The 15,415-nt window shown below is 42.4% G+C and overlaps 1 protein-coding gene across 1 annotated transcript in view; it reads left to right on the top strand.

Moving 5' to 3' along the window:
* The window catches only part of SEC24D (SEC24 homolog D, COPII coat complex component), a 67,757-nt gene extending 58,721 nt beyond the window's left edge, over window positions 1-9,036 (top strand). The window contains exons 19-22 of the mRNA XM_056855949.1: window positions 6,468-6,647; window positions 7,320-7,511; window positions 8,477-8,566; window positions 8,708-9,036. Of these exons, the coding sequence (XP_056711927.1) occupies window positions 6,468-6,647; window positions 7,320-7,511; window positions 8,477-8,566; window positions 8,708-8,848 (603 nt within the window). The 3' untranslated portion in view covers window positions 8,849-9,036. The remainder of the gene's footprint in view (window positions 1-6,467; window positions 6,648-7,319; window positions 7,512-8,476; window positions 8,567-8,707) is intronic.
* The last annotated feature ends 6,379 nt before the right edge of the window (window positions 9,037-15,415 follow it).

The raw sequence follows: 15,415 nt of genomic DNA, 5'->3' as shown, positions 1-15,415 counted from the left end.
AGGATACTTAAAGCAGTTTCCTTCCTGGCCGATTCCTCATTGGATTCCATGGTCTTTTCCGCTAGAGCCTTGGCCACTTCAGTGGCGGCTAGGAGGGCCATGTGGATCCGCCCTTGGCAAGTTGGACACTGGTCCAAAATCGTTTTGATGGGCTACCCGTATCAAGGTGGCAAGTTGTTTGGGGAATCCTTAGAATCTATCTTAGTTGAAACCAAAGATAAAAAGAAGGCCCTCCCCAAGGTCCTAAGCAAAGATTACAAATATCACAGCCAGACTCCCTTTCGGTCCTTTCATACCCTGTCACGTTACAGACCTGACAATAAAAGAGGCCAGTGGAATTCACAGCGTGGGTCCTTTCGTAGGGGAGGTCGCTTCTCCAGGTCCTCCCGCTTCCCCAATAATCAGTCGGATAGAGGGGACAAAGCCCCACGTCAGCCCAAACAATGACGCTCTTCTGCAGCCTGTGGGGGGCAGGCTCAAGTTTTTCCAGGAACATTGGTCCTCCTCCCTTCCAGACCCCTGGGTTTTGAAAATAGTGACACAGGGCTATCAAATAGAATTTTTCAGGAATCCTCCAGACTGTGTGGTGCCTTTTCCACATCCCATGAACAAAGAGAAACGGCTCAGAACATCAGCGGCCATTCGTCACCTTCTGGACATCTGCGCCATAGAAGAAGTCCCTCCGCTGGAGAGAAGTTCCGGAGTCTACTCTATCTTCTTTACAGTGCCAAAAAGGGACGGCAACTGGCGAGCCATTCTCGATTTAAAGTTTCTAAACAAATTCATCTATCGAAAAAAGTTCCGCATGGAGACTCTGAAGTCGATCTCAGAGGCCCTCAGACCAGGGGACTTCCTCACCTCAGTGGATCTCAGGGAAGCGTATCTTCACATCCCGATTCACCCTTCACACCGCAGATATTTGCGCTTTCAGTTTCAAAATCTTCACTTCCAGTTCACAGCCCTCACGTTTGGTCTCACCTCGGCCCCGCGAGTGTTCTCCAAGGTGATGATAACCTTGGTGGCCTTGGCTCACGAGAGAGGCATAAGGCTTCATCCCTATCTGGACGATCTCTTGATTTGTGCTTCTTCAGAACGCCAGAGTCAAGAACACACAACTATAGTCCTGCAGATACTGGCAGAGCATGGCTTCCTGACAAACTTCGAGAAGAGTCAGTTGATTCCATCACAGCACATTCGACATCTGGGAGTTTACATCAGTACCTCCACCAACCTTCTCATCTTGCCAGAGGACAAGATCTGCAAAATATGCGACTTATCCAAGAAGATGATCGCTGCCAAATCATCTCGGCTAATGCTTCTGGCCAAACTCCAAGGCATGATGATAGCATGCATCCAATCTGTGCGGTGGGCCAGACTGCATGCAAGACCTCTTCAGGATTTCCTCAAGTCTTAGCAAACGGATATCACTCGAAAACGGGACAAACTCCTTGTTGTTACACAACAAGTCAAGTCCAGTCTCATCTGGTGGTCGGAGCCCAACAACCTATCCAGGGGACTCCCTTTCATCAGGCCCATACCGACGGAGATTTTTACAGATGCCACTCTCCTCGGTCAGCCAGCCCAGGGAGTATGGAACTCCAGAGAAAAGAAACTTCATATCAATGCCCTAGAGACTAGAGCCGTCCTAAAGGCCTTGAAATTCTTTCAGACACAGATCCGGGGCGTGGACCTCCTGGTCAGGACAGACAATGTGGCCGTCAAGGCTCACATCAACAAACAGGGGGGGTCCCGCTCGGTGGTCCTCAGCAGGGAAGCCAGACGGTTGATGCTCTGGGCCGAAACCAACCTATCCTCCATCGCAGCAGAACACATTCAAGGGACCTTGAACGTGCAAGCGGACTGGCTCAGCAGGGAAACCCTGAGCGAAGCAGAGTGGTCTCTCCATCAAGAAGTATTCCACCAGATCTCCCTACGATTCGGTCATCCAAAGGTAGATCTGTTCGCAGCACGCGGAAACCATCAACTTCCCAGGTTCTACTCCAGATACAAGCAGAGCGGAGCGGAACAGACCGACGCACTGGTGTCCCCGTGGCCGAGAGAGCTCCTCTATGCCTTTCCCCTGCTACCCTTAATTCCACGAGTGTTACGCTGCATACGAGGTCTACGGGCGTCGGTGATCCTTGTTGCTCCTTATTGGTCACGTCAGCCTTGGTTTCCAGTCCTGAGAGAATTGTCCACCCAGGAGCCTTGGAGACTACCGGACAGGGAAGATCTGCATCAAGGTCCGATCCTTCACCCCGATCCAGGATGGTACAAGCTGACCGCCTGGGCATTGAAAGGGACAGGTTCCTAGGCTTAGGCTACTCTCCAGAGATTACGGATACCATTTTAGCATCTCGGAGACCTTCGACAATCAGAATATATAATTCTTCCTGGAAAGCCTTTGCCAGATGGAGCCGTCGTAAACATGTCAACCCGCTAAAACCACGTGTGTCAGATATTCTAGCCTTTCTACAGGATGGGCATAAGCAGGGGCTGAAGGTTTCCACACTACGCCGGCAGCTCGCCGCCATTGCCACCATAGTTCCCAAGATCTCAGGTTTCCCAATTGCCAGACATCCTCACGTCCAGGCCTTTTTGAGGGGTGTAGCATTAATTTCTCCGCCTGTCGTCCATAGGTTTCCGACGTGGAGTTTGCACACAGTCCTAACGGCCTTAACTAAAGCCCCTTTTGAACCTCTGTGCCAAGTGGATCTCACTTGGCTCTGCATGAAGACACTATTTCTAACGGCAGTGACATCAGCCCGACGGGTCTCAGAGCTTAGTGCCTGTCGGTCAGACCGGGCCTGTGTACCTTCCACGCGGATAAGGTAGTCCTTAGGCCTGACCCTTCCTTCTGCCCAAAAATTAATTCTAGGTTCCATAGGGAACAGGAAATAGTTTTGCCTTCCTTTTGTCCTCATCCAAAAACATTAAAAGAGAAAGAATGGCATTCCCTAGATCTGAGGCGTGCCTTACGAATCTACATTAGACGCACAGGTCCCTGTAGGACTTCTGATGCTCTTTTTATCAATCTCTCCCCGCCCAACAAAGGGAAAGCCATGTCACGGGCAGCTATTAGCAGAGCCATTACGAAGTGCATTTCTCAGGCTTACGCACACAGTAACCTAACGGTCCCTTCAAGAATCACGGCCCATTCAGTCAGGAGCGCGGCCACTTCTACAGTCTTTGACCGTAGGGCCCCCTTAGAAGAAATATGCAAGGCTGCAACGTGGTCCTCCATATCCACGTTTGTTAGGCACTATAAGTTAAATCTGTATGCTTTAGCGGATGCTGCCTTCGGTAGGCACGTCCTTCAGAGCGTACTACAGGACGTCTAAGCCCACCCTTTAGGGGACAGCTCTGGTATGTCCCAATCATAGATGCCCTTCTCTCTCAGAGCAAGAACGAGCCTTGATTACTTACCGTGAAGGCTCCTTCTGCTCTGAGATACGAAGGGCATCTCCCCGCCCAGACGTCCTGCATCAGTTGATTCCTAGTAAGAGTAGTTTAACGTTAGACAGTACTTTGTTAGTTCTGTTACTTACCTCTCTGTCTTCCGTTATTATGTTATACCATGACTTATATCTGCAGATGTTCTTTCTCCTTGTTATTGCTTGTTGTTCATAACCTGTTTTTTCTAAGTACTACCTTCCTGGGGGACTTATATTTGAGCCCATTAGCTTCTCGGAAAGTTTTGAACTGGAGAAGAAGGGGGGCGTTTCCCAGGAGACAGGAAGTGGGAGTGAAAGTTTTTAAGGTCCTGCCTCCCGAAGCAAGCGAAGCCGAAACACCCAATCATAGATGCCCTTCGATTCTCAGAGCAGAAGGAGCCTTCACGGTAAGTAATCAAGGCTCGATCTCCACCACCTATTACCAACTTATCAACTAATTAACGAACAAATACCTCACTATCTGAAGTCTATGTGAGTAACAAGTCTATGTGAGTATTCTCGCTTTTACCGGGAATAGAAGAGCAGCCTGGCTGTTAGAAATAATTGGGAACTTCGCATTCTCCCCCACCCCATCAAAAAACTGACTGGCTGAGATAAGACATTGGATAAAGCTGTAAAGAAGTTATAAATTTGGGTAGACTAAACAATTGACTTTTTGATGGATGTGACAAATACCAATTGGACTCTGTGACGTTTGAGGGAAAAGGAGCACTAAACCCCTCCCTTGGTCACAATACCTTTTCCGGGTTAGGAAGATCAGCCTGCTACGTACTCAAAACTGAAATGCCTGTCGGCTCTGCAGAAGGAAAGTACAGAACTAAGCATGACCAGAAACTCCCCCGGTGCATCCAATAAAAGGCTTATACTAAAAACTACAAAAAGGGGAAGACGAAAGGTCTTCATTTCTGGCTGACTTCCTGTTTCCTGTGACTGTTGACCTAGAGCGGCCAGCAAAAAACTCGTTGGTATTTTAAACTTTGAAGAAAATCACAGTGATTGTGCTTGATAAAAGTTAACAGTTTACCCACACCCTGGAGAAAATGGAAAAAATCCAAGATCTGTTTGCCCAGCAGTATGAGGCTTCTGCTAGATGGTATGAACAAATGTTAAAAAAACAGGAGCAAATGGCAAAGCAGATGGAATGGATGGCTGTTACAATGAATGTTGATATCCAGTTACCTGTCCAAAAAATAAATGAGGAAGACCTTACAGGCTCTACAGAATTGCCACTTGATGACAAGAAAGAAGACAGAGGAAATACTCGATGAAATGGGAAATTTCAATAAGCAAAGTGCGATAATCCTGCTACCAACAATGGATTTGACAGTGAAGGACTTGGATTTGTGTCTCTATAACCTGCCTGAGGAAATCTTTAACATATGCTTGGAGGACCTAATAAGCAAGAAAATTGGAGCTGACAAGATTCCTTTACTTGAACGTGGGATGGAACAGACTACAACCTGGATCTACTATGAAGACCATCCGTATGCAGAAGAGACTTCAATAATGACCTCCAAGGATGATTTCCGATGCCTATTGCTATTGGAGGCAAGAAGGAAACGCTGGAAATTCCAAGCAAAGAGACTAATATAAAAGAGTTGGGTCTTCCTTGGTGATATGATTAAAGGGAATGGGTTAAAGGGACTGGTTTAAATGGAAAGTGAATCATAATTGATATTTATTAGAATATTAATGCTTAAAATAAAGAATGGCTAAACCTTGCTGGAAATTATATACATAAAACAACTATTCTTTTAACGAATGGAAAGAGATGTTAGGTAATTCTTTTTATTATTATATAGGGGGTAAGGAGGCGTGGAGAACTTATTGTGAAAATTATTTTCTGATGGATCAACTTAAAGGATAAATTTTGATTTAATCCAGTGTATATATTTTGTATAATGGCTAATTAGGATACCATAAGATTTGTATTAGATAAAACAGGAAAAGGATTACTTTTTTATATAGATGGGGATTATGGTGTTAGCAAAAGTAATTACAATTTATTTTCAGACGGAAGAAAGTGAAGGGGGAGTCATTTATATTTGTATTAGAAATTTTATTAGACTTTAATTTTTATAACTGAGTAGTGACACATGTATGAGGTATTAAATGAGAAAATAATAAAAATTCTTTTAAAAAAAAGCAAAGATACAAAATAATTTACTTTGGGCAACAAGTGTCCTAATTCTGAAATCATACCACTGTTTCTTTCTCTTCAAGCTCTGATACCAAGGAAGACTCTCCTTAACACTTTGGACAGGTACTCATAGAATCAGAGTTGGAAGGGACTACCAGGGTAATCTACTCCAACCCCCTGCACAATGCAAGAAATTCACAACTACCTCCCCCCACACCCCCAGTGACCCCTACTCCATGCCCAGACAAGTTGCCCTCCCTCTTATGATCTGCCTATAGAATCAGCATTGCTGACAGATGGCCATCTAACCTCAGCTTAAAAACCTCCAAGGGAGGAGCATTTATCACCTCCCGAGGAAGCCTGTTCCACCGAGGAACCACTCTGTTAGAAAATTCTTCCTAATGTCTAGGTCCGACTGATGGTAAAAGTGACGTGAACCTAAAATGCTAAATCCTGCCAGCATCCAGAGCCTCTAGAATTCTTTTCATAGCACTAAAAAGTATTCTTAGCAGCCTTGATGGCCCTTTCGAGGGCAAAGGTGGGATATAAACTTTGTAAATAATAATAATAATTTTTGAGTATTCCTCACAACTTTTTGGACAGTGTGTGAGTGTTGTTTTATTGCAGCATAAAATGCAGAGGAGAAACTGAATATACATTCTGCCCAAAGTATGTTTACATTATAAATGGATGTAAGGGCAAATAGATTTATCAGGTGTGAAAACACTCTTTGAAATAGAATCCATGCGATGTTAAACCAACACAATGGAAGAAAGCAAAGCTTGCCTTGATTAGATCCCAAAGAAAACGTCGCCTGCAGGAATGCTGATGCAATGGAGCCCTTTGGTTTCATGGGCCTTTGTGTCTTTCAGCTTATCCTTCCTGACTCCATGAAGGTGCTTCCAGTCTACATAAACTGCCTCTTAAAAGGCTGCGTGCTGGCAGGCAAGCCAGAGATCTCCACAGATGAGAGAGCTTTCCACAGGCAGCTGGTCATGGCAATGGATGTTGCTGGCACCCAGCTTTTGTTCTACCCGCAACTTCTACCCATTGTAAGTGCATTGCTTTATTTCAAGATTTGAGAGTGAGGTTGCATTATATCTTTTCATACAGGAACGAAGGATTTCATATTCTTACATGCCTTGGTAACGTCCATTTCTTTGCCCGCCCCATATCTGTAGCATCCAGTAACTTTCAAGACCCAAAAGTTCCCCCTTCTATTGAGCCACCGCATAAGATTATGACACTACAGTTACTGTGTCAGCCTTTGGCTTTGAGGCTGCAGTGCTGTAAATGCAAGATCTCACAGCTGCTTTTTAGTTTAAGTCCCATAACTAAGTTTATAGGGTCATAAAGTAGCAGTGGCTTGGATCCTTCCTAGATCTCTGTGGGTGGGTTTTGTTTTTGCTGTGGGAGACTTCCAATTCTCCACAACCTGTTCTTGGGGGTTTCCCATCCCCAAGGAGTAGCATTTCAGGGGGCATTTGGGGCTACTATAGGAGAGAGGCATCATCAAACCCCCCCCCACCACATCCACAGAAATCTAGGTGGGACCAGGCCCAATCTGCATGCAGTTTCTAGATGAAGCTACTCAGTCAAAGGTGATCCAGGGAAATGAGATGTGAGATTTGGATGCTTGGTCCAGTCTATTGTCTTCCTGTTACTTTCAGTGGTTCTGTTCTAAAGAGACTGGCCAGCCTAATCTTTGCCCCCTCCTCTCACAGCACTCTATGGATGTCAACGCTGATGTGTTCCCCACGGCTGTTCGTTGCTCAGAAGACCGTCTGTCTGAAGGAGGGTTATTCTTATTGGCCAATGGGATACACATGTTCTTGTGGTTGGGAGTCAGTGCCCCACCAGAGCTCATCCAGGGGATATTTAATGTCCCTTCCTTTGCACACGTCAGCACAGAGGCCGTAAGTATACAGTGGCTGTGATGTTAAGAGAGAGTTGTGTGCTTGCCTCACAATTTATTCTCAGCGTTTGCAACAAATACCTGACTACTTGAACAGTGCTTTTTAAGAACATTTGTATTTGTAAATTCAGCTTTGAACATATGGATTGTTTGGTCTCACAAAACAGCTCAGGGAGATGGCAGGAGTAAATCTCTGCTTGAGGAGGATACGGTTCAGTTTTTGAAAGCATTGTGTACCTTTTCATGGCATTTGATCAGGTGGGGACAAGTTTGTTGCCCTGAAATCCTGATTCCCTCCCCATTTTGTAGGTAAAAACCATTGGCGGGGGGGGGGGGATTAATTCAGACAAGGCATATCTGAAGATGGGCATTCTCTAAGAGCCCCTTCCAGTCTTTAAACTCTCTGTGGGCTTTTTCCCTTTATAGTTCGAAGAATCCTTGGGAAGGGAGCTGACTACTTTGGAACCCTGCCAGCAGCGAGTAGAATTCAGGCATGAGGTCTCAGGTGGCTGGGGCTAGGTGGTTGGCTGGCTGCCACCTGCTTGTCAAAATCCCAGCCTCAGATGGCCGAGAGTTCATGCCTTTGTGCTGTTCTCTGCTGGCAAGGTGCCAGGGTAATAATGTCCCCTTCCTGCAAGTGGACTTTTCATGTTAAAGTTTAAAGATTGGGAGGAGCCATTGGCCTGCTTTGCATGCAGAAGGGCCCATTTTATTCCTAGCATCTCCAGTTAAAAAAGGGTCTAATAGGAGGCATTGTGAAATATCTTCTACCCAAGAGTTGCTGCCACTGAAGAAGATAATGCTGGCCTAGATAGAGCAATGGTCAAGTCAGTGTGAGGGAAAGAGCTTATGCCCTCAGATGTTTCTCCTCTGAGCCACGCCTGCTCCCTCCCACTCCTGCTGTGATTCTCTCCCCTTACTCACGTTTAAACATGCACATGGATTTTATTTGTTTTAATGATTCAGACAATACTTCCTGAAGTGGACAACCCCTGTTCTTCAAAGTTGAGGGCCATGATAGATCATCTCCAGAGCAAATCGCCTTATTCCATGAAGGTAAAAGATAATTTCAATGGATGTCTTCCACAGTGTTTGGTGTAAATGGAACTTATCTTTTTCTGTCTCATGGTGGGATCCAACCCAATTTGTACTCTTCAGAAATTCAGTTTACAGCAAAATCTCAATTTCTCTTTCCAGATCCTGATAGTGAAACAAAGAGAACAGCCAGAGATGGTTTTCAGACAGTTTTTGGTTGAAGACAAGAGTGTTTACGGAGGAGCTTCTTATGTGGATTTCCTATGCTGTGTTCACAAGGAGATCTGTCAACTTCTTAACTAATGGATAATGAATATTAATATTTTGATATTTGTTTAAAGGGACTGTTCTTAAGGACCAACCACCAAAAGGTGCTTCTTTATTTGTACAGTTTCTAATTTCATACATTAATACTCTTTTTCATATTGTAGCCCACCTACATTTATCTATGTAGAATAAGCAAGCCTGTGGCTCAGGAATCGCTCCTATGGGGAAGCACTTACTCTTCTTTAGAAAGAAGTGAGCTGCTTCTTATGGCAAGATTAGGAATCTGTCAATGCTCAAAGCATGTGATTTTAATTCAAAAGATTTTAATAAATGGCAAAGCATTGTATTTTGGTTATTTTTATTCATGTGATTGTTTTGATTTATTCAGTGTTTCTTATATTGAAAAACACATTTGTTTTTATTATGTTTTATGCAACTCTGCTTTTGATATTTATTATGACAAATTGATGTGGTCACTTGTGCCTTTCCTCTGGAAAGTTATAAGGCTTCTCTCAGCTAAACATTATTTATTTTATTTAGTCTAATCACTATAGTGGTACAAGATGACTGACCCCCTCCAAAGTGGGCTTTAAGGCATCAAGAGAAGATTCAAATAGAGTGCCTCTACTCCTGTAGATGAAGCCATGAATAATCTTTTCTCTTTGCCCCTGACATATAGTTGTATAGAAGATAGGCAAACCACTTTTACACTATATCCCTGTGCACAACTGCACTGGGCATTAAGCCAAAGATATAGAACAGTAGTTCCTTCCCTGCCCCCGTTTTTTGAGTACTTGCTTGGCGTATACTGCCTCACACCTACTACGCAGGCCCAGAGCACACTTTTTTTCTGGGAAGGAAACACCTGTACGGTCACCACCTACCTGTCAAGCAGCATCCCTTTCCAATTACCTTTAGATTTATATACAGTTCTTAACACTGAGACAAGTGTAACAGAGGACAATCACTCCCATGCTATTTACCCACCCTCAGATCCTCTAGAGATTCTCTTCTTCCCTATCACTTGCTCCATTTTTCCTGTTCTCCCTGTCCTCCGTTTCTTCCTACTCCACCAATCCAAAATGGCTGGTGAGATCTTGAGAAAATTTCATAAGAACTCGGCATTTTGAGTTTTAGCCCTCCCTTTATTTTTCTTTTGGCAAACCTGGCGCTCTGTTGTCTGCCCCTGACTTCACTGCAGCTTTTTAATCCACACTCTAGGGCGACATACAGATGTGTACCCTTAGTGCCATCATCTGTGATGAGAGCCCTTTGGAAATCTGTAAAACACAAGCTACTGCCTTACTTTACACAGCCACCTACAGTTAAGGTCCAAGAGCTACCGGGGTGTGTGTGAGAGAGAGACACACTGAATGCTCTAACTTTTGCTAATATAATGCCTGACACCACCTTAAATGCTTTAATTATCTGGCTGTAGTAAGGCTTCAGGATACATTAACAGAACAACAAGGTAGTGAACAATGTTGATGCTAAAATGTACTATAGCAACTGAAATAACTAGACTTGTCTAACAAGGAAAAATTTAAAGCATTTGTGGCTTTTTAGTTTTAAAAACTGGGAATAACAGAGGCTTATAAAATTAAGGCAGCTAAGAATCCAACTGTGGTGCCTTATGAAACCTACATCTCCCTTATGAAGCCTACACCTCATTTAGGACACGGACATCCTCTGTCAACTGAAGTTATTAAGGGATGAAAACAGCCACACTCAGACTTTCACTTCCAGTCCACTAGGTGGCATCACTCACCTAACTGATGAACTTGACCCAAGAACACCCCCACCCCAACTACAGTACCTTAAGTTTCACGTATCAGTTGTTTCTTCAATTAATAAGGAATAAAATTGTTTCTTACGAAGGAGTTAAGCTGTTAGTAAAGACAAAATGACATCTTTACAGGTTTACAGTGTTTCTCAAGTGAAATCATTTATTTGCTAGACTAAACTTGCCAAACCAATAGCATCACTATAGGGTTGTGTCTTCCTGCTACTGTCCATCCAATAACTGCTTATGTAGTGAGCTAGAATGGTGCTCAGCTGACAGTACTTACAAACTTTTCATCTCAAGATGAATTGTAGTCATGACACCCACCCAAAAAAAACCCCTAGGTCTAATATATGAAGTCTTTTGAACATCAACTCAAAGCACAGTACCTCAATAAAACATGAAAATGATTCTTATAGTTTTCAACCCAGTAGTGTAGTGTGTTCACTAATATACTTTCATAGAATTCGCACATCACACTATAAATTATACTAACCACAGATTAAAAGGTAACCGTTTGGACAAGTATATTATCAGGTTCTTTACATCTCTTTCCTCATAAAGCATTTTTTCTCTAAAAGGATTTGATTGAGCTTCATATGGTATTATAAGCTTGCTTCTTGAGGTTCCAAGTAGCTGTACAGATACTGCAGAAAGGCTTGCAGTAAACCAGGGGATTTTTATTTTAGACTTTGTTGCTTTGAACAGCAGATCCCAATGCTAAATCACAATCTTATTTTAACATGGAGATTCAAAAGCAATTTGCCACATGGCATGAACGAGAAGAGAAGACAGCTGCTGTCTGAAGATGACAAGCCTACAGCGACTTTAACTTCATTAAATAGTTTCCATGGATACTGGCCAATGATGTGCTTTAATTGCCACCAGCTTCCCACCATCCCCTTTGGAACACACACATGATAGCAAGTGATTGTCAGGGATAACAAATCTGATGGCCAAATTAGACTCTCAAATTCCCCTTTTTAAGTTACTGATCATGGATAACTCAAACATTACATACTGTTATTCTTAATACAGTATACATCGGCATAAGGTTAGCAAAGGAAAACAAACTGACTTTGGTAAACAGCTCAGTCGCTATAATCATTAATGAAACCGTTCACTTCAAGTTAAGCCCATCAGAGGAATATACAATTGTTACACAAACATCATTAATAAGCATACCTAGGTTCCTTACCAGCGCTCTTTTCAAAGAACTATCACATTTCCAGCTTTAAGTATAGTTACCTTTTCAACATCTGAAGGATTGTTGAGATATGGATTATAAAGACAGCGGGAGAAAACTTGAAGCCTTCTAAAACCAGGACATTCTCTGTACACACAAGGAAGAGGGGGTTGTTGCAAATGAGCCCCCCCCCACAGGGGCCCTATATTTGCATGCCCCAAAAGACCCTCTGACTCAACTACCAGGGGACTGATAAAAGTAATAGTAGTTTTCTATCAAAGATGGGGCCATTATTGACTAAAGTTTGCTGGTTAATAACCGAAGGCTATAGAATTCTCTTCATTCAGCCTCTCCCAGAAACACAATCACAAGCCTAGGAAACCTTTTTAATTGGCTTCAGTTTGGTTTTTCCCTTCACCTCGGACCAGCCTCTTCCTCCTGCCCTAGATCTCAGCTCAACTGACTCTTCCCTTCACTATGAGGCAACATACGATTTTTCTTTCACTCTTTACTTCCCCTTAAATTCCCTAATTAGGCAACCACCAAGGGTAGTATTGTGTTACCATACTGTAACTTTGCTTTCCCTTGTATTTCATCTTTCTAGCCTTGTATCTTGTTAGAGGAATAAAGGAGAATCTTTGGAGATTCTCTCTGTCTATAGTTTTCCATTCTTAAGTGCTCTATCTAGTCAGGATCTGGGTGTACACCAGATTGTTGAGTCCCGAAATAATTATGCTGGCAACATGGTCTGACTTGGTGTAGAAGTTGCTTTGCACATTACAGGCTCAACAGACATATACCAATTTGGGTAAGAAGATAAAGGGGCAAGGTGAGACCATGAGCAGTGAAGTATGTTCATGGCATCACAGACAAACCTCATGATGTATGAATGCAGCCACTGTTAACAGTCTAAGAAAAAATAAGTGCATGCATGCACACACATTGTTCCCTGGTAAAGTTATACTGTTTGTGCTGATTACAAACATTGCTATTTTCTTTTGGATTTTATCTGTGTGATGAATTATTTTTACACTTTTTTATTTACAAAGTCAAACCAAATTAATTCATCTTGAAAGACAAAAAACTCACCTTAGAATTGATCAGGCATAATTTTCCTACAGATGATGGAAACTCAAAAGAACATGTAGAACATTGAAAACAATTGGATGCCAGGTTGGTAAGGTGAATGAGACAGCAGAAATTATTTATGGTATGTAAATGTTGCATAATGTATTGGAATTACATGGTAAGCAATATTTGCAAACTCTTCCATCAGAATAGAATTGTGCTAACCAATTTGTCATGTACCAAGGACCACCTTGGAAATGCATTATGACTTGTTCACCTGGAAGAATTCCAAGATATCGTTATTAGTTGATATGACACAGATCCTGAAATATATTATCTGCCTTCTGTGGCATTTTATTTTCCAAGCCATTAGCTCTACAATATTGCATGAACAACAGTTCCTAGTGCCCAAGTAGAGTCATCTAACCAAACCCAGTGATCAGAATTCTAGTTCTGGTATGCTGTTTTCTAATAATGATGGCAGATTAAATAATCCCATTCTGCTATTGGTTGAAGAGAAAGAAAGGACCCCATTTGACCCCTAATCCCAAAGTTATGCTAGGGCTCAAGGGACCCTCCTGGACCACAAGCCACAAGGAGTGGGGCCACAGTGAGGAGGGGAATCAAATGAGATCAGCCCTTGCCCATCTTGCACCAGTGGAAAAATGTGTAGGTTCCAATAGCAGAATGGGATTATTCAATTTGCTATTGTGCTACAACCCCATTTGCCATCAGGTTTACAAAACTAAACACTCTATTTGAACACATTGATTTCCAACATGTGGCCTAGTTTTGGAGACCAATGTGGTTTTAAATGAGATTGAGATTAGAGGTAAACGAATTTAAATGGAGACCACAGGTTACACAAAATTATTCAGAAGGTGCAGGCTGCTCACTGTAATAATGCATTCTCTTCCCACACGACAACCCTTCCCAAGGAAAATTACTTGAAATGCTTTATGGCGCAGCAGCTATCCCTAAAACAAAGTACTCTGTACTATCAAGGTGAAGTAGCACTTGCTACTACTATTACCTGGTTAAGAACAAAATTTGCTCATTATTGGTATGCAAGTAGGATACTGCCCTTTGAAAATATCAAGGTTTCAAGTATCCCAGTTTAACCATAAATAGTAGCAAAAGCAGAGTGGTTTACAGTATACAGAAAAGGCAAAATAAACCATTTTCTCTCACCAACCAAGATCATCAGTGTCATGGAAAACAATCCCCCAAACCCAATAACTTTCAAAAAGTAACTGCAAGTTCATGCCACTGTTAGCCACCTTAAGGCTGAAAGTGAAAAGCGGCCAACGCCAGCTCTGTTGTGGAAGTTAACCATTCTGAACTTAAATAAAGGCAACCACCCAATAAAATAATGTTTGTCAAAAATGGTAAAAATATCCATTGCTACCATTTAAAAGTTGGTTTTCAGGAGCAGACATACAAGAGATTTAGGAGCACGGTACAGTTCTTAAAACACTGTTATCAGAGCACAACGAAGATTTGACCGGATATCACTGTGTACAATCTACAAGATTAGCATTCCAAAAAAAAAGCAAAAAAAGTCAAATTAAGGGTGGGGGAGTAAACAGCTCCCAGACTCACTCTAAAAACTAAATTCTTTATAATCCTTTGGCAATCTCCACACTTAAGGCGCAATCCAGGCAAACGCTTCAGTCCCACTGGAGTGCAGCACGCACACATCAGTCTCTCCCAATGAAATTAGTGGGACTAAAATAGTTTAACTCTGGATTGCATGATTAGCATTTGGAATATCAAGAAGTCTAGATTTCAGTGTTCCATTCAATGCATGTGGTAATCCAGGATTCTTTCTGGGCTCCTAGTCATTATCACAATTGCAACTAAGCTGGTTTTTTCCAAATGAACAGGGAATACGAAGAACATATGACTAAAACCCACTATCGAGACTCGTATGTTATTGTAAAGATACAAGGTGTAAATGGAATACTGATAAAGGCTGAGAGTTATTACAATCAGCTTCAAGATCACCAACTTCTTAAAAGAAAAATAACATTTGACGTGTACAAAATTTCAACTGAGTGGTAAGAGGATTAGATATCAATTGGAATGTCATTTTTCTATTATAGACTTATTATCTACTATTGCAATAGGAACTGTTTCATTTGATTAGGATGGGAAGCAACAGTTCCTATAGAAAGCAAGTGGAGAATATTGGTCACTGTTAAGGAACAATGGTATTAACTGAGAGAGTAAGAGCGTGTGTGGATACAGAAACAAAAGAGGAACCAGACAGATGAAACTATAGAACAAGCCACAATGAAACCACTAATCTTTTGTTTTTTCCGAAACACTAATCTTTGACCTCAAGCTTTCTGAATGGAATCTATTCCAAATCTTTATTTTTCTCATCAAGTGCTAGATGTTGCTTCTCAAGAAAAATAACATGCCATATTTGGCTGGTTTTTACCATGCACAAAACCTGTTTAGTGATAAATATCTGGGCTGAGTCACTAAGAAGTATAACCTGAGCAGAACTAAGCCCCTCTTCCCCCCCCCCATGCAGAAGCTACAGAATGAGGACTGAAGA

Source organism: Euleptes europaea, chromosome 9, assembly GCF_029931775.1.
Source record: "Euleptes europaea isolate rEulEur1 chromosome 9, rEulEur1.hap1, whole genome shotgun sequence".
NCBI classification, from domain to species: Eukaryota; Metazoa; Chordata; class Lepidosauria; order Squamata; family Sphaerodactylidae; genus Euleptes; species Euleptes europaea.
The sequence above is the reverse complement of the archived record's forward strand: the minus strand, read 5'-3'. Positions and strand labels throughout refer to the sequence as shown.